General features: G+C 46.0%; 1 protein-coding gene across 5 annotated transcripts in view; it reads left to right on the top strand.

The window, feature by feature from the left end:
- The window catches only part of LOC146347832 (complement factor H-related protein 4-like), a 44997-nt gene extending 26651 nt beyond the window's left edge, over positions 1-18346 (top strand). For 4 of the 5 annotated variants that reach the window (XM_084851475.1, XM_084851477.1, XM_084851474.1 and 1 more), the window contains 4 exons: positions 2565-2762; positions 6779-6964; positions 8574-8759; positions 16244-18346. In XM_084851475.1, the coding sequence (XP_084707601.1) occupies positions 2565-2762; positions 6779-6964; positions 8574-8759; positions 16244-16251 (578 nt within the window). In that variant the 3' untranslated portion in view covers positions 16252-18346. The remainder of the gene's footprint in view (positions 1-2564; positions 2763-6778; positions 6965-8573; positions 8760-16243) is intronic. The other variant, XM_084851478.1, reaches the window with a different exon arrangement.
- The last annotated feature ends 7715 nt before the right edge of the window (positions 18347-26061 follow it).

The following is a 26061-nucleotide window of genomic DNA, read 5'->3' on the forward strand; positions in this document are numbered from 1 at the left end:
CTTGTGGCAAGGGTTCTCCATATTCACTCAAGCTCCAGAATATCAAGAGATTGCAGCTGGGGGCCATGCCCTGAACAGACGTGCTATTTCAGCAATGGACATGCGGTGTCCTGTGCTGAGCCCAGTTCTGTCTCCACCACTGCCTTGGAGCTGGATGGCTGTCAGTGGGAGCCAGCCACTCTCATTCTTGCTGGAACCCCAACAGCCTAGGGTGAGATACCATCTGCAACCACATCCAGTTACACTGCAGTAAAGAAACATATTGGGCTCAGCTACACCTATGCAAATAGCAGGTGTACTTTGGCCCTAAGCCTTCTTTGCTCAGCTCAGGGGTGGGCAACACGTGGCCTTCGGGCTGCCTGTGGCCCCTCCTGCCCTCCTGTGCGGCCCCCGCTGCCGTGTGCCAAATTCCACCTGCTATGAAGCCTTAGAAGGGCCAAATTGAACTTGAAAAATGAGCTAATTCTGGCCGTTCTAAGGCTCCATAGGGCTTTGCTGCTGAACTTTTCTGGCACGCCTCTGGGTCTGTTTGTTTTTGCTGCTATTGCAGTGCTAGGAGGGCAGCCCAGACTGCCCAGAGTTGCCCACCCCTGCTTTAGATATTATTCTGCCCACCGTGGCTATTAGTTTTTGATATTGGTCACCCAGCTGAGGATCCCAGTTACCCAGAGGATGCCCTTTTGCTGCAATGCACTCTGGAATCCACATGCTAGTAGCATGGCAGAGGGAAAGAGTAAGTGAGGATTGCGGCTACTCTGGAAGGTTTTGAATTGCCTTGTGTGATCAGTGAAGAGTTATATCAGATAAAATAAGATTTAACTGCAATGGGGCGTTACTATGGCTGTGCAGGTCAGGAACATCTTACACATAGCTGCCAATGCAGAAGATAATCTCTGCTTTTGAGAAAAGACAACAGCAGAATAATTTTGAAGGAGTCAGGTCATGTGGGAAGGATAGGCGAGATGAAGATAGTGGAAAATAATACAGTGGAATCAAATAAATAAATAAATAAATAAATAAATAAATAAATGCTGCGATTTCAGAATAGCATTTTAATCCCTTGCATGGAATACCAAGAATACTTGGATGGGTCACCAACAATACACATGAACAGGGTCTCATAGCTAATTAAGATGAGTTATCTCACAGTAATGTGGTAGGCAGAATCCCCCCAATGAGTTAGGGCTTCTACAACTACAGCAGGGATGTGGTGAATAAGCAAAATGGGGTGCTTGAAAAGTGAACATTTTCACAAATAATCAAAAACTGCTTGATTCTTTGTGGGGAGGCACAGTGTCTGAGCAGGACCCTGTTCAACATGCAGTCCTGGCACTTCCTCACCTGCCCCTTCCTGTGCCCCTCCCCAGAACCCACCATGTACACCTGAGGCACGGAAGGGTGGAGCTGCAGTGATGGAGGTGAGGAAGGGTGCTGCAGCTCCTCAGCAAAGGGGCCTTTCCTGCCAACAAGGGACACCCAGGTTCCACGTCCCAGCATCCCTGGTGGGAAAGCGACACCAGTGGCTGCAACTGACACACATATCATTGCCGTGTTCCTCTCAGGGACCCTGGGAGCTGGAGTCGCACCATCCCTCCTTAGCAGAAAGGGCCGAAGGCCACTTCTCCGAGGAGCTGGAGTGCCTCCGGGGCAGCTGCCTCCCGCTTCTTTGGCCTCATTAAGGGTGGGGGCCCCAGAGGGAGCGTGGGAAGGGTGAGGCGTCAGTCACCCATGAGTGTTTTACGCTGGCTGGGTCACTTGGAGCGCACGAAGAATGTCAGTCATTTGCACGCACACACTGGAGCATGCGCAAAGGATCAGGGCCCTTTTGGCGTGAAAATTGTTTGCTTCCCTAAACTCTTGTGTGAGGCTCCTTCAGTATACAGTACTTGCTGTACAAATCACTCATTCTCACGCTAGTAGGGCAGCTGGACATGGCTACTTTCCCCAACTGCTGGGTCATTTCCACCACTAACAGCATTGGTCTTGTTCTAATGACTCACAATCAGGTTCTAGGTAGGGCTCAGTCCACACAAGGCTTGTGGGCCAACAGGAGTATAAAACGTATCCAGATTCACATTTGCTGAATTGATTTCCTATCCTTTATTCCCATCTCTGGGTTTCTACTGCCACCACGATGGCATTGCAACGCAAGTTGTCATTGTGCGATCATGAAATATGGAGGAAGAGAAGAGGAGGAGCCAGTCACGAGAGCATTTGGGTCCTGTTTTCCTAATTTCTGCCACCCGGGGCACAGGGCAGTTGGTCATGATTGTCTTTTGACCTTCCTCTTTTTCCCAATGCCCAGAGGTAATGGGAGCAGAACCAATGGGAAGGCTCTGAGGGGGTTTCCACCCCAGACCTCTATCTCTTTCCTTCTTTCTATACAACTCAAGGGGAGAAACCCAGATCATATTTCTCCACAGCTACACTTGGGCTAACAATGCAACCTCAGTGAAACAAGAACAGCCCCAAGAAGGATTAAGAAAAATAGCTGATGAGTGCAATACCCTTAAAAATAATAATTGTGTCTTGAATTTCTCTCTCTCTCATCTTTTCCAAATCAGTGGGCTGTGACCATCCCCATATAGAAAATGGAAAATTAGATGATTATTATGAACAGAGGAGAGTCAACCACGTTCCAGTAGGACTCGGACCTACAGTTGACTATGGATGTAATCGTGGTTTTCTGACAGCACGTGGCTATGAGAGGGAACGGGTTCAGTGTACCAGATCGGGCTGGAATCCAGAACCAAAATGCTTCAGTAAGTAAATGTTTTCCTTGCATTCTCTTCTGTTATCAGGAACATAAATTACCATGCATAATGTAAATATATGCTCCTTCCGGGCAGTTTTATCGAGTTTTGTGGAAAGAGGGGCAAAAAAGCAGTAAGAACAGGAGTAACTGATGTGGCCTTTTTTACGGGCTGCTGCTCAGCAATCCATTTCCAGTTGTTAACTTAAAAACAACAACAACAACAGTGAATGAGGCAAATAAATGTTTAAAACATGTATTGTAAGGTACTCTTAGAGAGCCAGGATTGGTTGCTGCTCATTGTCAGATAATATTCAGTCATTTCAAAAGCTGCTCATTTAAGACCAGAGTTAAAGCTATTTCATGTTGGTTCAAGCTCCACAAAGCCAAGCAATTGGAAGCTAAGGCTGGTGGCTTAACAGATGTGCCTCAGAGCCATGATGATGTTCTGCATGTCAGAACTTGTGCTTGCTTAAAACTTGACCTCTATGAACCAATAGTTTCCTTTGGACTTTCGGAGATTCTAATGGGGAGGATGGAATGCCTCTTTAAAATCTATGAAAAAGATTATTTTTAGAACTTGTCTGGTCATTTTTCGTCACTTGCTCCATTAACAATCACAGTGGAGCTTGGAAACACAGAAGTACCACTCTCCCCTCTTATTGCATCAGAGGACGTTCCATCCCCCATCTCCCACTGTTTAACCCATCTTGCCAGCTAGAGGTGAAAACAACAGACAGGCATGGGTCAACTCACAGGACCATTCCTCTAGCAATGCAGTAACGCTCAGAGTCTTCATAGGGCAATACAGGACCAGGACAATGTGGGGCGTCTTTGCTGGTCCCAGGCACTCTCTCCTCCCCATCTGAATTTAGGCCTGAAGGAACAAGAACAAGTTCCCCATGGAGGGAAGTTGTGAGCAAACACAGTTTGTGAGATTGCACAATATCCTTACTGATCACTGGGTATGTCTGTTAAAGCATCAGCCTTAGTTTCCTGGCTTTGTGGACCTTGAGCCAGCATGGAATAGCCTAAGCTCCGGTCTTAAATCAGCTGGCATTTTGAGCATTGAATACATATAAAGGGCAGTCTTTAGAAAATAAAACATATAGTGAAAAAGTTGAGGGCAGAGAAAAGGGTGTTAAATCTTCAGGAGAAAGGACATTAATTAAAAGAGTGGGTTTTTTTACTCAAATCCCATCAGGTTTTGAAAGGACACATAAGAGGGCTGTGATTTCACACTGTGTAGCCCCACCCCCCAGCCAAACGCATGCTGACCACACCCTCTGCCTGCTGCATTTTCAGCAGCTGTGTGATGGGGCCCTGCACATCTACATATGTGCAGAAGTCCTGTATATGGGGTGGGGGTTCCTGATTTTCCTTTGTATGGAGGAGACATCTGCATATATATCTGTATGTAAGTAGCCCCCCACCCCCCGCCTTGCATGACTGCTGAATGCACTGTTTGTGCACATGACAGCAAGGATGGGGCAGCATTTTCTCATAAATTCTTTCCATGTATTGGGGGCTCCCCTGAAGAAATTGAGTTCCAGAGAAAGAGAGAGAGGGAGAAAAAGAGAACACTGGGGGGTACACAAAGGAAAGATGGAGGTAAGGACAGCTATGGAGTGCAGAAACACCACAAAGGAGGTTTAGAAGATAGATGCAGAGAGATCTATGAGGCTGCGAAACAGAGGAAGAGGGAGAGTTGAAGCAGATTATCGTCATTTTCCTCAGAGCAATTCTTGGGTGTGATTAAGTGTGTGATTAATGCAGTGTTCTGCTTGGAATCTGGAATAAACTCCATATCATGTACAGTTTAGACATCTACTCTGTCTAGATGGATTCCATTTTGTCTTGACCAAGAAGATTCTTGTTACTGTTCCTTGATCTGGCAAGACTCTTAGAGAAATAGCTGGTTGAAGGCTGTAAAATAATGCAAATAGATATTTCTCATTTGAGCTTTTTTCTTTGGGCAAGGAAAAGGCAAAATAAGTTCTTTTGTTAAGACTGTACAATATTGAATTGCAACATTTGATATCCCTGGCAACTAAGTTTTGTTCTCCTCCTATTGGTGGCATTTAATTCCCAATTGGGAGCAAAGGAGCTCACTATCTAAAAACTGTTCATGTTTATAAGCCTTAGTTTGCATTTACAGTGGCCTGTATGAATGCTCTACCATCTGCCATGCTAGAGAAGATATTCAATAAGGATTCTTCTGTGGACGTTGGAAGAATCTGTAGGGGGCAGGGGCGGGGTGAAGTCCACCAAGCGTACTGCAGTTTGGCCTCCCTGGACTCTGACTCGCCAACCTGTGTGCTGGCCTGACTCAATCCGTGAGAGTCGGGCCAGCTTGCGGATCTCCTTTTACTTTTTTTCTCTAAAATTGGCAAGTTACACAAAATACAGCTGCAATTGGTGTAACTTGCACAAATTTCAGCCATAATTAGTGTAATTTGCACAAATTGCAACCGTAAAGTATGGTCACAATTTGCACATAGCCAAGCACTTTACAGCTGCAATTAGTTCAAATTACACTTATTACGGCCCAAATTTGCACACGTTCTGCCAATTGCAACTCCAATTGGCATAACTTGCCAATTTCAGAGAAAAAAAAATAAAATGGAAATTTCCCAGATTCCGGGAAAGAGCCCATGGCTCAGCTCACGAATGAAACCTGAGTTGGAGGCACCGAGGAAATCCATCGAGCCCCAGCTGGACAGATTTGCTCACAACAGACTTTCCTAGATTCTTCATTGCAAGCTTGTTGCCCCTGTGGTTCAGGGGACAAGACTGTAATGTATGTTTTATTATACTGCAGTTTCTATTGGGATATTAGGAGAGAACTGACTGTGCCTTTATTATCTAAATTTCCTTACAGAGACAATCTGTTTTATGTAACTTACTGTTAGCTGACAGAATTCCTGTAGTTATCGGAAAAGTTGCTAAGGTTTTTTTTCTGTTGCAGTTAAGCTGAGAGCTCAGTTAACGTAGTCTTGATTTGCTCAGGATGAATGATACACTGTTCTATATTTCTCTCTCTCTCTCTCTCTCTGTGTGTGTGTGTGTGTGTATTGTTGTCCTATATGTTTTTATAAATATATCCTGCATACTTTTCTTTTTCAACCTGGCCATGGACTGCAATAACAAGATTTGGATTTGAGCCCTTGATCCCCTTATCCTCCATGAATTTGTCTAATCCCCTTTTAAAGTCATCCAAATTGGTGGCCATCAGTATATCTTGCGGTAGTCAATTCCATAGCTTACCTATGCACTGAGTGAAGATATCCTTCCTTTTATCTTCCCTGAATATCCCACCAATCAGCTTCATGGGATGACTCTGGGATCTAGAAGTTTGACAGAGGGAGAAAAATGTCTCCCTATGCACTTTCTCCTGGTCACTAGGGCACAGTCTTCCATACTTATTTTGAGATGTACTGTATTTTTTATTTAAATGTTAATCATTATTTCTAAAGTTGCATCTATACATACAAATTGGCATGTGTAGATTGTATGCAAATCATGGTCCTCTTCTGTCCTCTTTTTGGGTGACGCTTTTCCTCTTTTTTGGCCATTCATAAATGGCCACTCTAATCTGAGCCCTCATAAGAGTGGGGAAATGGTTGACATGGTATTGTTCTGTGCTACATGGATGCTAATGGAGCATCTGCACATTGTAGTTTTTGCCCTGCCTGGGCATGTTGCTTCTCTGCGCTGACTTCACCCTCTTCAGCCATCCCGCTCATCCTGCCACTACTTTGCTCCTCTCACCAAAAGAAGGCTGGTACTGGTCTGTGTATGTCATTTGCTGAATGAAGTTACAAGCCATTGTTTTTGGGGCAGGGGAGTGAACAAAACCCTTGCTTTCAATTATGTTCTTCCCACATTTTTTAATTTGCAAAGGTACAGGCACAAAATCTTTAAACTGTGTCACTTATAATACAGCATCTATTGTAAGGATCAGCTTATAATCACCATAAAAGACTTTCACAAATGATATAACACAGTTCCTCTTCTTGCCTTTAGAAATATGTGCAAATGATGTACAATTTCCACATGGCTGGCTCCTTCCTTCTTATTGGTGGAAAAAGTACATAGAGGGGCAAGAGATTTCATTTTCGTGTGATGAGGGATACTCTCCTGCACATCAACAAGCAAAGGCCAGGTGCACAAAAGATGGCTGGTCACCCGCTCCAGTTTGTGCCCCTGTAGGTAAGCTTTTCAAAATGTCATCTTACCTGCCAGTGAGCAGACTGAGAAACTAGATGTTGCCTTCCCTGTTCTGCTGCAAGCAGAAGGTGAATTGTAGGTTTTTCTTTTGGGGAGTGGGGGCCTCTCCCAGCTAAAGAGAATTTAGCGAGATGTGTATATAAGAATGGAAAGACATGACGGTGTGCAAGGAGGGGTCGCAGAGGAGGCCCCTGCAGCAGCCACTACCTCTGCGACATCCTCTTCACATGAGAACACAACCACTAACATACTGGGGGGAGGGGTTCACATGTATACATGTGTGTGCATGAAACCACGCACACATGGTGGATATAGCTGGGCTTGGGAGCCAGGACAGCATTCCATAAGCTCTCCCTCCTTCTTGCTGTTCCTGTTGCTGCTACCGCTAGCCCAGAGAAGGAAGGTAGAGAGGAGGGGTGGGTTGTCATTCTCTCCATGATACTCCCTCACTCCACTGTTCTGGTTGATGGTGGCAGCAACCTAAATTATAAGGACAACCTAAATGATGTAATCTGGTCCCCAGAAAAACCACTGGCTGGAGCTCCTCCGCCTGGCGACATGGCTGAGGAAATGGCTTCTCTGTGTGTGGGGTTTCCTGGCTGGGGACAGCCTATGTGCACCAAAGGGACCCCCCCAACTCAGGTCCGTGTGGAGCAGCGCTCCTCCATTCAGTGGCTCAGTAGGGGTGGGGTTGCTTTCCCCACACCTTCCCTCATGGGGGGGCAGGATATGAGGCCTCTGAAGCTGCTTTGACTGGGTTCCAGGTGGAGGGGTGTTCCTCCACCTGGCACCTTGGTCGGAGAGCGGCTTCACGTGGCCTGGCCTTTCTCCCACTGCAGAGGATGTGGGTTGGGATGCTGGGGACTGGTGAGCTAGGTGAATCTCCACCGTTAGCTCTAATCTGAAATAATAGTGGGGATAATCTCCCCACTGTGGGGGTGGTGGCAGGGGAGGGGCCTCTTCTAAGGCCCTGCTGGCCAGATGGGCCAGCCTGGTGGGCCAAATTTGGACCATGGATCAGAGTTTCCTTGGTCTAGCCTATGAAAGCTTATGCCACAAAAGAGTTTAGTCTTTAAGGTGTCACAGGAGACCTTTCGCAAAAACTGGTAATTCTTTCTTTATTTTTTAATTAAAATAAAATTCCTAGAAACAAAATTAAAATTTTACTTGCCAAAGGTGAAAGTGTGGAATTATTTCCCAAATCCCACACGCTCCCCTACATTTTGTGGTTCTAGGAGAAAACAGCAGTGTAAATGCTGTTTAACACTGGATCCTAAATAGAAACATACATATTTGTCAGTGCCTTGGGGAGGAAACATTCTTAACACTTTTAAAGGGAAAACAAAACTCTGTCAAAAGCTGTGGAATGAATCTCCAGTTATTTTTTTTTTTAAATCAGCCTACATAAAAGCTGAGTTGCATAACTTCATCGGATAATATTTGTATTGAGAAATTCATATAATATTGTCTCTGTATTATGATGCGGCTGAACGTCACAGCTGGCTAGTAGAAACTAGCACTTGGCTACCGTGCCCATCCAGAATGTTTTGACCCTTGTACCTAACACCTTTCTCTTTTCCTATCCTATTAGAAATACCACAAACATGTGAAGAAATTTCCGTGCCTCACGGTTTTTTCATGGAAAGCAAGGAACGTTTTTTTCTCAACGAGAGAGTAGGATATGGCTGTCATAGTGACTTTACGACTTTAGAAGGACAAAGCACGGGAGAGACGCAGTGCCTCGCAAAGGGGTGGGAGCCAAAGCCAGCGTGCGTCAGTAAGTAATTCAGTGAGTGATGAATTCCATGGTAGCCCATGAGAGACACGAAGCTTTGCTCCAGATCTTACTTGGGCTTGGACCGGAGTCAAATTGGGGAGCTTCAGTCTGAGTTGAACCGGCTTGTTTTTTGAAGTGCAAAATAAGTGCCCAAACCAAATCCTGTAGTCAGTGCTATGGCTGTCGGGTAGGGGGAAATCCAGCCCTCGTCGGGCCCAATCTGGCCCTCTCAGGGCAAGCCAAGCTGCAGACTCCCCACCCGAACTCACGAGCACTGTGCGCAAATGGCTGCTTCTCCCCCTCCCGGTTCCCGGGATGGAGAAAAGGAGCCGTTCGCGCACAGTGGAGGCAGTGCGGTGGGTGTGGGGACTCTCGTCGCTTCCACCTGGCACCGTGCACAAACCCGTCCACTCTGCTTGCTGACACCGGGAAGGGGACCGTGAGGGGTTTGCAAGCAGTGGTGGGCGTCGGCAGCAGGACTCCCTGCCAGCGTCTCCGGTGTGCGCAAGTGCTATTTCTCCCCATCCCGGTTCCCAGGAGGGGCAGAAGCAGCCATTTGCACAGCGCAGGGCCTCTGTGCAGACCCAGGAGGAGAAGGAGAGACTCGCACACAGCAACCCAGCTGTGCACAAAGGGCTCCTTCCCCCCTTCCCCGGACCCGGAAGCGGGAGACGGAGCCATGCACAGCGGTTGCACTGTGCGCAAAACGGAGGATGAGAGGGGAGCACCACTTCCCTCTCATCCTCCTGCCCCTGCCACCTCACCCCTGCGCAAAGGTGGAAAAGCTGCCAGCTGGCCCGACACACCAAGTTGGGCTAGCCGGGAGATGCTGGCCCAGGGGGACGAGCCGGCGAAAGCGCGCCAAGCTCCACCCCCAGACAGATTCCTCCCACACCCCTAGTCAGTGCACACCCCGTGTCTGTCACCGTTCGTAACTTCATCGGACTCTGGCTACACAGGTCACAGCTTCACCAAAGTCTTTTTGGAGGAGTGGGGCTGGTTCAAGCCAGGGAGATGGCAGCGCCTTTGTCCTTGTGGCTGTCAAGATCTCTTTGAGAGCCCTGACTAAAGGTGAAGTCATGACGTTGGTTCGAGATCAAAATTTGCAAAAACGAAACACTGCAACTTAAATATTTATACATTTAGCACTGCTGCGATGGATATAGCAACTCACAGAATTTAGATTTTTCAGTACGCTGGTGGTGCCACAAAGAGGAATACCAATAGAAGTCCAAACTGGACCGTTAGCCTCCATGTAGATCCTATTCATTCCTCAGGACACTGTGTGGTTCCTCTGGCTGGTGCCGCAGGAAACTGTCACATTCATTTGCAGCTTAGGCCTGCAGTCCAGCTAGGAATAATCCTGGTCAACAAGCTCCAGGCCAATAGGCCTGTTCTCTTCCCTCCTGTCAAGTGCTGCTCCTCATTATGCAGATCACGGGGGGACTGTTTGCCCATCATCACTCCTGGATCATCTCACGACTTGGAACTGCAGTTTGGGCGACCTCTGCAGCTTGCAAATGAGTATGACATTTCTCCATAAGGATGTCTAGTTTTGGCTAGTTAGCGACTTTAAATGTTTTCTTTTCCCATTATTGGGAATGATGATGATGATGATGATTTTCTTTCCAAGGTTGTTATTCCCTCATTCCCCTTTCCTCCTTGGTTGAAGTAAAACTTTTCTTTAATTTAGAACTTGGGATTGTGATTGATTCTGTACGACCAGCCCAGAGGGGGATGCTTCACACACACACTTGCCAGCCTTATAATGTGTGCTGTGTCTAAGGCAGAGGTTGGGAATTTGTGTGTGTGTGTGTGGGGGGGGGGGGGAACTCACTGGCAACTGCATCTTTGTCACCCACTGTTGAAATTGCCATGGCAGCAGCAAAAATATCAGTGATTTTTATGGATGTCAGATAATTCCGCGACGGATCTCGGTGAGGCCGAATGACGACGACGACGAGACTTACCTGGGGCAGATGTTCCGGATGGCGGCAGCTTCTGTTGCGGCTTCTGCAGCGGTGGCAGCTGGTCTTCCGACTGGCTGCTGCCGCCGCCATTTGCAGTCTGGTCTTTTTCTTTTTTTCCCCCCCTAGACGTGATAGGCTACGTAAAGACTTACGTAACCTATCACGTCTGGGTTAAAAAGAAAAAAAACGCATTCGCAAATGGCAGCGGCTACAGCCACCACCATTTGTGTTCCTTATTTTTTGCCATCTTAGTCTACGTCAATATTTACGTTGACTAAGATGAAGAAAAGAAAGGGGAATGCAAATAGTGTAGTGGGCGCTATTTGCGTTCCCCTTTCTTTTCTTCATCTTAGTCTACATAAATATTGACATAGACTAAGACAGTGAAAAGTAAGGAAAGCAAATGGCGGCGGCCGTAGGCGCCGCCATTTGCATAAGCATTTTTTTTTTTTTTACCCAGAGCCCTCCGCGGCCGGAAATCTGGCTGCAGACGGCCCTGGCCTGGGCCTGGCTGGCTGCTCTGCAGAGCTGCCACGGAGCACAGCCAGCCATCGAGGATTCCGGTTGCGAGGACCGGATCGCCTGTCCTGCGGCTCCTCCTGCTAAGCCTTGCCCCATCTGTGGCCTGCTCCCAAGATCTCAATCCCCTGCACCGTTCAGCTGTTTCCACAGGGCAAGTTTTATCCATGTCCAAATACAGCTTCTCATGCTGAAATGGAGACCCTCCTGGATCTAGGTCACAAGGTCTGATATCTCAGAACACTCTGGTTACTGGCCCCTCCAAGCCAGTTGTGTTCTCCAGTATTCTTTGCTGCCTGCCCTCCAGGTCTCGCTTTTTTTAAGGTGAGACCCTATTGGGTTGTTGCCCATTAGGAGGAAGCCTCTGATCTCGCAGGCTTCCAAGTATCCAATGCTCCGCTGGGCTGCTGCCGGCAGAGAGGGAGGCGTGATGGAGTGATTTTAGTTTCTTCTGTGAGTCCATCTGGAGGAGTTGCACTTCAGGGGTGGGCCTGGAGAAGTCATAGGGTTTTGGGTATCCTGGCCTCTCCCCTCTTCTTTCTTCCCACTGGAATGCCGCCTTTTTGACCTCTATGTGGTCGCTTTTGTGACCTCGGAAGCAGGTGCCATAGTTCTTTCTATAGTGGTTATGAGGGGCATGGGGAAAGGGGAAGGATCGGATCTTGTAGTCCCCCTCCTGAAGTTGTAGCAGTGTCTCCAGCTTCATGAAGAGTAATCCAAAAAATCCTGTGGTCCCTCTGATGCTCTCTAGGTACTATAGTATTGCACCTTAAAATTTTTGACATGCAACTTTGTTTAGTATTTTGGTTGAGAAATCCTGGTATAGATACAGTGATTTATTTGAAATTTATTCTCATTTTTAAATCTTCTCAGAAAATTCATTTGGAGACCCCACCTATCTCTTCCATCTTTCATATGACAGCATATATATTTTTTTAATCTCTTAATTGTGCAGCAGAATAAATTAGAAATGCCATCCGGGCTTGTTTATTTCTTTGAAACACTGTTAGGATGGAAAGCAATCTATCAGGATGTCAAGACAGTGTACAATAAATCATATCACAAAATAATAGAACGGCAAGTATTTTTTTTTAACAAAACAATAAAAATAAGACAGCAGACAATAATATCCTGAACAGTAAAAACAAAACAACCCCCCCCCCCTTCTGAACAAAAACCTTCACAACAAATTACGATGCCTGGGCAAATAAGAACATTTTTGCCTGCTACTGAAAGGACTGCAACAGAGGTGCTGGGCAGGCTTTTTAAGGGAGGGAAGGTCGGCAGGTCAGCAGCTCGAGACCCGAGTGCCGCATGACCGAGTGAGCTCCCGTCTTCAGTTCCAGCTTCTGCCAACCTAGCAGTTTGAAAGCAAGAAATTGCAAGTAGATAAATAGGTACCGCCTCGGTGGGAAAGGTAACAGCGTTCCGTGCACCTCGGTGTTCAGTCATGCTGGCCACATGACCACGGAAGCGTCTTCGGACAGCGCTGTCTCTTCGGCTTAGAAATGGGGATGAGCACCGCACCCTAGAGTCGGACACGACTGGTTGGGGGTAGGGATGTACAAAAGTCACTTACCTGGTCCTGCAGCTTGCTTCGCGGTGGGGGGGAGGCGCTTCGTTTCTCCCCCCGAAATTCAGGCCAGGGCGGGGAGGCCACCTTTCTGCCCTGAGAGGTGGCCAAGAAATATTTTAAATAACAAATTAGCAGTCGGTGCCTGATGTGCCTCCCTTTTTTCACACCCTTAACTACCCACAAGCAAAGAAAAAGGTTTTTTATTTTGTTTTAGGGAAAGGATATAGAGTTCAAAAATGGGAAGGGAAGGAATATAAGAACTAAGATGGGTGGGGAGGGGGAGCCAAGAACAAGAAAAGGAAGGAAGGAAGGAAGGAAGGAAGGAAGGAAGGATAGTTAGATAGATAGATAGATAGATAGATAGATAGATATGTCTTTTAAAGAATCTAGCAAAAATACAGGGAAAACTACAAAGAGAGAGTTGAACTGAGAATTGGGCAGTGGAGGGGGAGACCCAAAGGGCAAGGCAAGGAAACTAAAACCACTTCTTAAATTTTTCTTGGTTTTTAAAAAACAAACCTAGAAAGAGAGGAAGAGAGAGAGAGAGAAAAACCCCCAATAAGATTGGTTGAATAATTCAGAAGGGTGGGGTGGGTGGGTTGCCAAAGAACAAGGCAAGGAAAGCAAGGAAGAGTAAACTACTAAATACTAAATGGTTTTGTTTTTTAAATGCATAACCAACAAAAGAAAGCAAGGGAATAGTAGAATTGAGAAAGGCTGGGAGGGAAAGAGGCCAACACCCCCCCCCCACAGACGTAGCCAAATAACTTCAGAGCTCTCTCCAGTAACACCACCAGCTCTCTCTCACACAATGAAGAAACACAGTCCTTTCTCGCCAATATATCCAGTATCCCACCGCCCCCGTCCACAACTGTCACTGATTGGAGACTGCTGAGTTACGTTCAGCTAGTGATGTACAGAAGTCACTTACCTGGTCCCGCAGCTTGCTTTGTGGTGGGGGGGAGGCGCTTCGGTTCTCCCCCTGAAGTTCAGGCTGGGGGGGGAGGTGCCCCACCTCGTCCGGCCGAAATTCAGGCTGCGGAGAAGCACCCCGTCTCCCTGGCCGCGAAATACAAAAGTGAATTTTTTTAAAAAAAAACACACCTGTGATAGGCTACATAACTATTAACTTAGCCTATCACGGCTAGATTTCCAAAGTCAGCTGTGATAGGCTATGTTAATCGTTACGTAACCTATCACGGGTGACTTTGAAAAAAAAAAAGCGCGTATGCAAATGGCGGCACCCATGGGCGCCGCCATTTGAGTTCCTTATTTGGGCCCGGGTAGTCTACGTAAAGATTTACGTAGACTACGGCGAAAATAAGGGCAACTCAAATAGTGTGTGTGTGTGTGTGTGTGTGTATTGTTGTCCTATATGTTATTATAAATATATCCTGCATACTTTTCTTTTTCAACCTGGCCATGGACTGCAATAGCAAGATTTGGATTTGAGCTCTTGATACCCTTATCCTCCATGAATTTGTCTAATCCCCTTTTAAAGTCATCCAAATTGGTGGCCATCAGTATATCTTGTGATAGTGAATTCCATAGGTTACCTATGCGCTGAGTGAAGATGTCCTTCCTTTTATCTTCCCTGAATATCCCACCAATCAGCTTCATGGGATGACTCTGGGATCTAGAAGTTTGACAGAGGGAGAAAAATGTCTCCCTTTGCACTTTCTCCTGGTCACTAGGGCACAGTCTTCCATACTTATTTTGAGATGTACTGTATCTTTTATTTAAATGTTAATCATTATTTCTAAAGTTGCATCTATACATACAAATTGGTATGTGTAGATTGTATGCAAATCATGGTCCTCTTCTGTCCTCTTTTTGGGTGACGCGTTTCCTCTTTTTTGGCCATTCATAAATGGCCGCTCTAATCTGAGCCCTCATAAGAGTGGGGAAATGGTTGACATGGTATTGTTCTGTGCTATATAGGTGCCAATGGAGCATCTGCACATTGTAGTTTTTGCCCTGCCTGGGCATGTTGCTTCTCTGCGCTGACTTCACCCTCTTCAACCATCCTGCTCATCCTGCCACTACTTTGCTCCCCTCACCAAAAGAAGGCTGGTACTGGTCTGTGTATGTCATTTGCTGAATTAAGTTACAAGCCATTGTTTTACAGCATTCCATAAGCTCTCCCTCCTTCTTGCTGTTCCTGTTGCTGCTACCACTAGCTCAGAGTAGGAAGGTAGAGAGGAGGGGTGGGTTGTCATTCTCTCCATGATTCATATAGCGTTGCCCTTATTTTCTCCATAGTCTATGTAAATCTTTACGTAGACTACCAGGACCAAATAAGGAACACAAATGGCGGCGCCCCATGGGTGCCGCTATTTGCGTACGCGTTTTTTTTTTCAAAGTCACCCGTGATAGGCTACGTAACGATTAACGTAGCCTATCATGGCTGACTTTGGAAATCTAGCCGTGATAGGCTACGTTAATCATTACGTAGCCTATCACGGTTTTGTTTTTTTTTTACTTTATTTTGTAATGGTGGCGGCGGCGGCCGGTCGGAAGACCGGCAGCCGCCTCCGCCCCCACCGAAACGCTGCCGAAACGCCGCCGGGAGGGACATTCGCCAAAGGTAAGTCCCATCCTGGGGGGTGGCGGGGTGGTGGTGGAGAATTTCACCAACAATTTTGGGGGGCCAAATGCGTTGGCATTCGGCCTCCCCGAGATTCATGGAGAAATTCACGGCCATCCCTACGTTCAGCCCTAATTTGGCAACTAGAGTTGCCAATTGCCAAACCTTCCTCCCTCCTGCTCCTCTTCTTCTTCCTCCTCCTCCTCTCCCATTCCCCCCTCCCTGATCATTCTCAAGTTGATAGATTTTTGAGACAGGCTGTCTGGGCTTCAGAAGGCATCAGAAGAGCTCCGAATCTCCAAGGCAGACTGAGGCGCTTTGTCAGTGACCTGCTTTGCTTTGGATCACCTTGGTTCCAGTCTGATTTCCTTCAGTTCACACTGAGTCACCTCGATTCACATTCGGATTCAGCACCAAAGCAATGCACAGCCCGACTTTTAAGTTAGTCATGACTGAAATTTCTTATTGATTTCAGTGGGGGCGAAGTGCAACTGAGTCCGGATCCAGCCCATTACTTTTAAAAGATGTTATTGGATTGAATGCACACTTGGCCATGCTTAAAGTAGACCCATTAAGATCCATGGGATTTAAGTTAGTCATGACTAACTTTCCTTGTCCCATAGATTTTAATAGATCTACTCTAGGGTGGGCAACTTGCAGCCTATGGACAATCATAACTATCATTTTATGATAGTTATATATACTACATATGATAGTATATACATACTATCATATGTAGTTTACTATCATAACTACATCAAAGACAAAAGATACTTACACAAAATCTAACCATGTAACCTTATCTCTTCCTTGCTGACTTTGTATTTAACAGGCATATGATGAATGGGATTAAGTCCGCAGAAGACATTTCTAACCAGCATATGATCTTCAATAATCATTGATCACTTCTTTTTAATATTATCAAATCAAGCTGGGTTTTTGCAAACATATTTTTTCATGGATGATATGCAGCTGTCCACAATGGATCATGGATGTAAAGTGGAATACCTACTTCACAGAAGCCACACCTCCAACGTTTGTCATGGGTAAAGTTATAAAGTGGCTATAAATATAGGTCTAGCCCACATATAATAAAACTCAGTTAAAAACATTACAAATCTGACATTATAGAAAGAACCATAATACTCTGGGATCAGGCATGCAAGATTTTCAATATACATTTCTGAGTCTAGCTTTGAATGTGAGCTTTCGATGTGAACATGCAGCCATAATGATACAGTGACTGTGTATAAGTGCATTGGGTTATTTGTATTTTTGCCCTGTACAGATTTTGTTTTCATTTAAAAAATAAAATAAACACACTTGTTTGCAGAAATGAAGTTCTTTGTTGAGATGTAATTTTGGAAACCCTGGGCAGAATCCAAGGGGGCACTTATGCCTCCGCCGATCCTCTTGTGCCCCGCTGATTAGAAGTGTGCAAGCGGTGGGTCCTGCCCATTCCGTTGCGCAGGCGGGACCCGCCACTCGCGCAACAGCGATCTAGCGCTTCCCAGAGGAAGCCTTGCAATGAGCGGAAACGCTCGTTTCTCCACTGGGACAGGTCGGCAGAGCGCCCTTAAGTGGGCTCCGCCGAGCTTCCCCATTCCAGAAATGGGAGTTTTTGCTCATTTCTGGTTGCCCCAGAAGCACTCGATCTTTCCTCCGCAAGTGGTGGGTCCTGTTTGTGGACAGAATTGGTGGGGTGTAAGAGAATCAGCAGAGACATAAGTGCCCCATTGGATTCCACCCGTTGCAATATGCTTTTAAATGTTTAGGCTGCAAGCATGATACTGTCGGGGGAGTAAGCCCCTTGAACACATGGGGGGGTGCTTCTGACTTAACATGGCTAGGATTGCCCTGTGCATATCTCGTTTTCATGTTCTCGTACGAGTGATTTGCGTCCTTGGCATATTAACATCCTGACACATCAATACGTGTGGCTGCCTTTCTGTGGTTACGAGAGTTCGGGAGCAAAGATCTGTGTCTTTTTGTCAGAGCTTGTCCCGGTCCGGGGGGAGTTATAACCTGTGACACCGCTTCTGAGTCAGCGGAGGATGCTAGGGAGCCAGGCCCAGCCACGGGGAGCTGAGAATTCAGTGCTCCCAGGCCTCCCAACTTGTTACGAGCCGGGAGAGGGTGAGACTGAGGACACTGATCCGGCCTCTCTTCCGCAGCCGGGGACTTGATCTTGATGGAGGCCGCTGCCTCCTGACCAGGGACTTCTGCAGGGAGGGGTGTGACTGAGCCTTCTCCTGGGTTACTTCCCAGTACCCCAAGACTCCTGTCACCCACCTTAACCCTTTTACTTCACCCACTCCCAGGGCTTTCCTTAAAGGCAATAAAGTGCTATCTCGAATGGACAAGTGGGTGTGTCTCTATATTTCTGACGGTGTGTGGCTGGGACACAGGAAGTCCCCTGGCAGATTAGGCTCAGGCAAAGGGTTAAAATGAACAAGGAAAAAAACCTTTTATTTGCAGGCTTCCCTTTATCGCAGCAAGAACAGCCTGCCGCACATTCCCAGCCAACTTCGTCACATTTGAGTCAGTCCTTAACCTTTTCCTGAGCTCCTGCAGCTCTCTTTGCCTCTGGCTCCCCACCACCCCCCGGTTCCCCTCCCTGGCCCAGCCTCCCCTGAACCAACCCATCCCCAAACAGTTTCCTTTTCTTCTACTCCTTCCCAACCTCCCAGGGGCTGTGATTGGTTGACCCAGGAGAGGGCGGGCTCCAGCTCTGTCTATCACATGTCCTTCCGTTTGCTCAGTCTGAGATCTCAAACAGGTCTCAATGTTTGTGTAATTGGTTGATTACCTTTTGTAATTGGTGTAATTGGTTAATTACCTTGTGTAATTGGTTAACACAGAACCTGTATGCACAATTTGCACAATACCATTCTTACACTTCAATTGTAACCATTAAAAATATACATTTCACATTAACAAAGCATTGCTTATATATAATACTATCTACCTGCAGAAAATATAACAAACTTAAACATATACAATTAATTCAACCTCACCCTGTACATTTCTCTGATGCACCTTGGATGGCTAAGTCTCCATTTGCTTGGACAGTACATCGGCTACTACATTTTCATGCCCTTTTATGTGGACTATATCAAAATCAAAGTCTTGGAGTAAAAGATTCCCCCTTAACAACTTTCCATTACATCCTTTTGTGTGGTGTAGCCAACACAGGGGAGAGCAGTTAGTCCTTAATGTGAATTTTCTTTGCCATACATAGGGTTTAAACTTGCCTAGAGACCATACCATTGGAAAAACACTTCTTTTCCTTTATTTCTTTCTCTACTAGAATTTAGTAGATTCTCTACTAGAATCTACTTTCTCTACTAGAATTTCTCCCCAAAACTTCAGGGGGCCGAGTGCCAACGCATTTGGACCCCCAAAATTGGTGGGGAAATTTTACGCCGGCCCCCCGCCCACCCCCAGGATGGGACTTACCGTAGCCGAATGTCCCTCTTGGCGGCAGGTCCCGGCGGCGGGTCCTGGCAGCGGTTCGGCGGCGGTTCGGCGGGGACAGGGGCGGCGGCCGGTCTCCCACCCGGCTGCCGCCGCCACTACTGCAAAAAAAAAAAAGTAAAGTAAAAAAGGAAACACACACCTGTCATAGGCTATGTAACAATTAATGTAGCCTATCACAGCTAGATTTCCAAAGTCAGCCGTGATAGGCTATGTAAATCGTTACGTAGCCTATCACGGGTGACTTTGAAAAAAAAAAAGCACGTACGTAAATGGCGGTGCCCATGGGTGCCACCATTTGCATTCCTTATTTGGTCCCGGTAGTCTACATAAAGATTTACGTAGACTACGGCGAAAATAAGGGCAATGCAAATAGCGTTGCCCATATTTTTGCCGTAGTGTATGTAAATCTTTACGTAGACTACCGGGACCAAATAAGGAACGCAAATGGCAGCGCCTATAGGGTGCCGCCAGTTGTGTACGCACTTTTTTTTTTCCAAAGTCACCCGTGATAGGCTACGTAACGATTTACGTAGCCTATCACGGCTGACTTTGGAAATCTAGCCGTGATAGGCTATGTTAATCGTTACGTAGCCTATCACGGGTCCCCCCCCACTTTTTCTTTCGTGGCTGGGGAGACGGGGTGTGTTTCCCCGGCCTGAATTTCGGGCGGGCGAGGCAGGGCGCCTCCCCCCCCAGCCTGAATTTCGGGGGGAGAAGCGAAGCGCCTCCCATGCCACTGCGAAGCAAAGCTGGAAAAAGGTAAGTGACTTTCGTACATCCCTATTCTCTACACTTCCTGCATATCTCCCCGATACTCTGTAAGGGGAAGTAGATATGGGAGCAGCCTCTCCCATGTTCATATGTTGGTTGGTCACATGGGGGAGGCCTGGGATGTTCCAAAATAGTTCCCTATACGAATTCAACATGTTTGTGATTTGCTCTACTTAAACCCTAGTTAATTTTTCAGCCAATTTCACCTCTATTACATCATTACCCGGTGGGCTCAACCCTTCTCACATAGGCCGATGAGGTTCTTCTTCCACCCTTTCAATACATGCATACAGTACCATATTTTCCCACTGATAGTAAGGCTTCAACATGCTTACATGCACCATCTTGAGGTGATCTCCCTCACCCCCTATATTTACAAGATAGTTCACATCATTCAGTCTGTCCTGACTCTTGATGGGCCCCTCCCAAACAACCTGGAGTTTATTCCCCCTCACAGTACCTAGCAAGAAGACTTCATCTCCTTCCTCAAAGACTCGGTCACAGGCTTGTTGGTCTTACCACTTCTTTGGTAACTGTTGGCCAGCAGAAGCTCTAGGTTAGCCTGTAAGTTGTTCTAGTTACCCCCGGATGACCAGCAAAAGGGCCTGAGTGTGCCAACTTAAGTAATGCCATTCTCTATTTGTTTGGGGCCACAAGCTGTCAATGTGTTTGTTTCCCAAACACCTTTATTCTTCCTCTGGAGGGACTCTCGGTATAATCTCCCTTGCTGATACACATATCTAGTGGGGTTCTCAACAGTTAAAGCATGAGGGTTTGCTTCTGCCAATTCCCTAAGTGGGACGCAGGTTCACAAGGTGTGAGTTCACAACACAGACCTTGGCTCCAGAACCCCTCCAGGCTAGAATGTTGCAGCCACCTATTTCAACCTCCTCACAATAGTCACCATCTCCCTGATCGCCTGCAGTTACTAGTAGACAAACTCCTGGAGGTTCCATGCCTACGGGGCTAGCGGTCTCCTCAGGCGGGCCTCTCCATCTCCACAGCAACACCTCTAAGTCCTATGCTGCAAGTCGCAGCTGGAGTTAGCTGTTTGTCTGCTGCCTCTAGCTTCTTTACTAGATTCACCTGTTTCAGCCCCGTTTATGGATTTCTCTTAATCACACATGGACAGTTGTGTTGTAGATGGCCTACACCTCCACATGGGTCCACCTCGGCTCTCCCCTGACGTCCTGACTTGTAAGCCTCATCACTCTTGCCACAGAATTGCCTTTCAAGCATCTTGTTATTACTGGTGGCCAATCCCTATGATGTTTCTCTTTGAAAGGGGCTGCCTTTCATTCTGAGGTAAAGGTTTTTCTTCCCCCTATCCCTCTCATCACAAATAACAAATCCATACTTGGGCTGCTTGGGGGAGTGTTTGTGGTTTCTCTTGCACCAACCATCCAAACTGTGATGGTAAAATATTATAAAATTCCTCCACTCTGATTAGGTTTACCACAGTTTCTCTTGTCTGTGCCTTTGCACTTTCCAACCAACCTGTCTAAACAGAAACCCAACTGGGTGTAAGTTTCCTCAGGGTTTTTCCTCAAAGAATGGAAGCCTTTTGATATCTGGTTGGAGCCATGGTGTCCTGCAATGACTTGCGGAGTGCCACAGATAGGGATGTACGAAAGGGATTTACCTTGTCCCGCTGCTTGCTTTGCAGTGGGGGGGAGGCGCTTCTCCCCCCGAAATTCAGGCTGGGGGGGGAGGCACCCCGCCTTGCCCGACCGAAATTCAGGCCGGGGAGCACCCCGTCTCCCTGGACACAAAAGAAAAAGTGAAAAAAAACCCAACAACCCCGTGATAGGCTACGTAACGATTTACGCAGCCTATCACGGCTAGATTTCCAAAGTCAGCCATGATAGGCTATGTAATTCGTTACGTAGCCCATCACGGGTGACTTTGAAAAAAAAAAGGTGTGTATGCAAATGGCGGCATCCCATGGGTGCCTCCATTTGCGTTCCTTATTTGGTCCCGGTAGTCTACGTAAAGATTTACCTAGACTACGGCGAAAATAAGGGAACGCTATTTGCGTTGCCCTTATTTTCGCCGTAGTCTACGTAAATCTTTATGTAGATTACCGGGACCAAATAAGGAATGCAAATGGCGGTGCCCATGGGGCGCCGCCATTTGCGTATGTGCCTTTTTTTTTTCAAAGTCACCCGTGATGGGCTACGTAACGATTAACGTAGCCTATCACGGCTGACTTTGGAAATCTAGCCATGATAGGCTACGTTAATATTTACGTAGCCTATCACGTTTTTTTTTTACTTTATTTTGTAATGGCGGCGGCGGCAGCCAGTCGGAAGACCAGCTGCCGCCCCCATCCCCACCGAAACGCCGCCGAAACGCCGCCGGGACCCGCCGCCGGGAGGGACATTCGCCAAAGGTAAGTCCCATCCTGGGGGTGGGGTGGTGGTGGAGAATTTCACCGCCAATTTCAGGGGACCAAATGCATTGGCATTTGGCCTCCCGGAGATTCGGGGAGAAATTCTCCGCCATCCCTAGCCACAGATTCCTTATCTCAAACAGCTGGGAAAAGGTTGAGAAACCTTTTTATCATCCTCTGGAATTAAAAGGGGAAGCGTCCAGGACCATCTGCATGAAATCTTGGAAGTACAGCTGCTTCTGTGAAGAAACAGAGGGGCTGAAATCTAAAAATAGATGCCGGAGTGTCATATACTGAACGCTGTTTGAAACTCCTATGCAATTAGGAGACACAAGGACAAACGGCTCCAAATAGCATTTCTGAATTCAAACTACCAGCAATATCTGAGGACCTGTAATCAAATCTGCATGTTTGTTTTTTTTTGTTTCTGAAATTATACTTGCTTGTTGTGCTTTGGAAAGTGGAGGATGGCAGTACCAAAGTAAAAAAGGAAAGGCTTGAAAATGCCACCTACCCCCTCCCCCAATTGCTTCCTCACAAAGGTTTCTAGAAATGCTGGAGATGAAGAGGAGTTGCTTGCTTTGATTAAAACTATGTCTTCTCAGCTACCAGAGCAGTCAAAGAAACTTGAAACAATTCAGGACTCAATTACTCCCTTTCAGGGGGCTGTAGATTTCATTAATATCGCTTTTCAGAAGATGGAAGCGAAGGTTAATGATCTTGAAGATCAGGTACTGCTCATGAAATGGCCATGAAAGTGTCTCACAATGTTTTGTCTGCTCAAATCTCTCAACTGGAGGCCTTCACACTCAGAGCATATCTATGTATCCTTGGTATTAAAGACGTGGCTACTGAAACAGGTTTGGTTGAATTTATGGATAAACTTTGGCATGAGCTATTTGCTTTACCACCTGATTTTTTACTTGATATTGAGCATGCATATCATGTTCCTGGTTCAATACGTGGCACTAAAGGGACTTTTGGGACTGTTATTGTTCAATTTTCACAAGTCTCCACAAAAAAATTACCTTATGCATCTGGCAAGAGGAGGTTGGTGGGGACCAGCAAATGACAAGATTATGCTCTTTCATGATTATACTAAAGAAATTGCTGACAGAACAAGGCAATTCACCAAGGCAAGAAGTTTGGCAAAGCAAATTAACCTGCAATATCATATTAAATATCCAGCTACATTTTGTATTCTTTTTGAAGGCCAGATGAAAATATTTTTGGATCCTGATGCTGCAGAAGCATTTTTAATTGGTATTAAAATTAAATTAAGGGAACCAAGTCTCTCAGCCTCCGGAGTTGGAACTTAGCCATTTTTACTGTTCTTTTGAAGTGTTGTTTGGGCTTTAGCTGATAAGATGTCTAGGCAGTATGCCTAGATACATGTTTGCATTTTTTCTCATTCTCCTCTTTTTTAATGTTATATTATTATATAGTGCATATTTGTGTGTGTATGTGTGTGTACACATATAAATATATTTTTAGATACAAATGATTTGTTCCTGTTTTTATCCTTTTCTTAAACTTCTCTCCCCCTATTATTATTATTATTATTATCATCATCATGGGATTATTATTAATACTATTCCTTGTTCGCTGAACCGTCGATGTTTATTAATACATGTTAACTAAATGGTAATTTATGGCCAACAGAAATGGATTGTTTCCTTCTATTTCTGTGCTATAAGACTGTTGGGATATCTGGTTTGTTCTTCTTGAAGTTAAATATATTTCTGTTTTTTTCTTTTTTTCTCTTCATTCTTTTGCTATCCTCCCTTTTTTCTCTTTTTTTAGAATACTGTAATGTTGAAACTGAAGTTTCTGATTATATTTTTGGTAGTGTTTATTTCATTTATAAAAATAAAATAAAAATAGATTAAAAAGAAAAGAACGGAAGCTTTTCCAACTGTGCTCTGGCATTAGGCCCTATAGTTCTACTCTCTCTCTCTACATAATAAATAATCTTTTGACTCCTCTAATCTCATTTCCCCATATATCTCTGCCCATATCATAAATATCCCATTTTCCCTGGCTGCTTCCACCAACAGCCTTAAAGCCTGAGTCACACCTGCAACATTGCGTAGATGTAATGTTGCTGCAACATTGCGTAGATGTAATGTTGCTCGATTCATGCCTGTAATGTTGCACAGACAGCCCCTTTATGGCCACCAATTATTTATTTATTTATTTATTTATTGCATTTATACCCCGCCTTTCTCCCTCTCGCAAGGAACTCAAGGCGGCTTACATTATCCTCCTCCTCACCGTTGTATCCTCACAACAAATGGCGGCGGCCGTAGCCGCTGCCACTTGCGTACACAGTTTGTTTGTTTTTTAAACCCAGCCATGATAGGCTACATAAATCTTTACGTAGCCTATCACGTTGTTGTTGTTGTTTAAACCCAGACTGCAAATGGCGGCGGCTGGTCAGGAGACCAGCTGCCTCAGCCGGCACTGCTGCCACCCGGAAGATCCGCCCCAGGTAAGTCTCGTCCTGAGGGGGATCCGGGGGGGGGGCAGGGGGGGCAGGCCATTCCGCACTGGCATTCAGCCTCACCGAGATCCGTGGCAGAATTCTCTGACATCCCTACTCACATTTAATATATATTTAAGTGGAAAATTGCTAAGGAAAGCCAACACAATCATAGATGACTTCAGAAGAGGGAACTTCTCTAATAAAAAGGAACTGGTGAAAAGGAATGAGAAAGGGGGAGTCAAGAAGGTTAAATATCTTCAAAATGCTTGGAGGTTACTCAACGCCACAATATAGAAGCTCAGCTAGAATATATACCATAGGTGAGGAAAAGTAGCACCAATTCCAAGAGGTTATCATCATGTGTCAAGGATTCTATTAGAGATAAGGAAGCTTCCTTCAGAGAATCAAAACCGAGGAGAACAAGAGGGTGCACAAACATACACAAAGCAGATGGAAGCAGACAATAAGAGATGCAAACAAGCATTTTGAGGAGCATATCACTAACACAATCAACACCAACAGTAAAGAATTCTTTAAAAATATCAGAAGCAGGAAACCAGCTAGGGATGGCAGGCAGTTGGACCGTTGGATAAAAATGGAGTTAAAGGAGTACTTATGGAGGATACAGAGAAGCTGAATGAATTCTTTTCATCTGTTTTCTCAATGAAGAAAATATAGGACAGATACCTGTGCCTGAACTGGTGTTTTCGGGAAGGTGTCTGAAGACCTGAGGCAAACAGTGGTGACAAAAGATGAAGTTCTCAACCTTATTAACAAATGGGAAGTTAATAAATCACTGGATGGGATCCATCCCAAGGATGTGCAAACTCACCCCCGTCCAGGTTCTCTGGATGCTCACCCAGCTCCTGCCCCCACTCACTGGTCCCCTGACTGTGCTTGAGTCCCTCCCACGCTGAGCGAGCAGCCCGCATTCATCCCAGCAGCCTCATCGAGTTGCTCCACGGTCACCATTTAAAAATAAAATAAAATGGCAATTGCAAAAATGTGCATGTTTTTGTACATGTGCAAATGTGCATTTTTGCAAATGCTCATATTCTCATGTGCGAAATGTGCATTTTTGCAATGGTGCACATTAGTGTGTATGAAAATGCGCATTCTCGCAGGTATGAAAAATGCTTATTCCCAAAGATGCATGTTTTTGCATGTGCAAGTATGCACATTTTTGTGATCCCCATTTTATTTCTCAAAAAATGGTGACCACGAAGCTCGACGAGGGCACCAGGGTGAGTGCATGCCATTCGCTGAGCATGGACAGGGGGCAAGCAGGGGCAGGAGCTCGGTGAGCGGGGCTCAGGAGTCCAGGCAGGAGCAGGACCACCAGATTCCCCAACTGAATTGGGCCCCTGCACCATCCCTAAGCTATCCTAGAGTTCTTAAAGAACTCAACTGTGAAATTGCTGATCTTCTAACAAAATATGTACAGATCCCTAAGATCAGCCTCTGTACCAGAGCTCTGGAGAATGGCCAATATATTTTTTTAAAAAAAGGGACTGAGGGTGGA

This window comes from Heloderma suspectum, chromosome 4 (assembly GCF_057233095.1).
Source record: "Heloderma suspectum isolate Gila_16-S chromosome 4, 16-S_ref, whole genome shotgun sequence".
NCBI lineage: Eukaryota > Metazoa > Chordata > Lepidosauria > Squamata > Helodermatidae > Heloderma > Heloderma suspectum.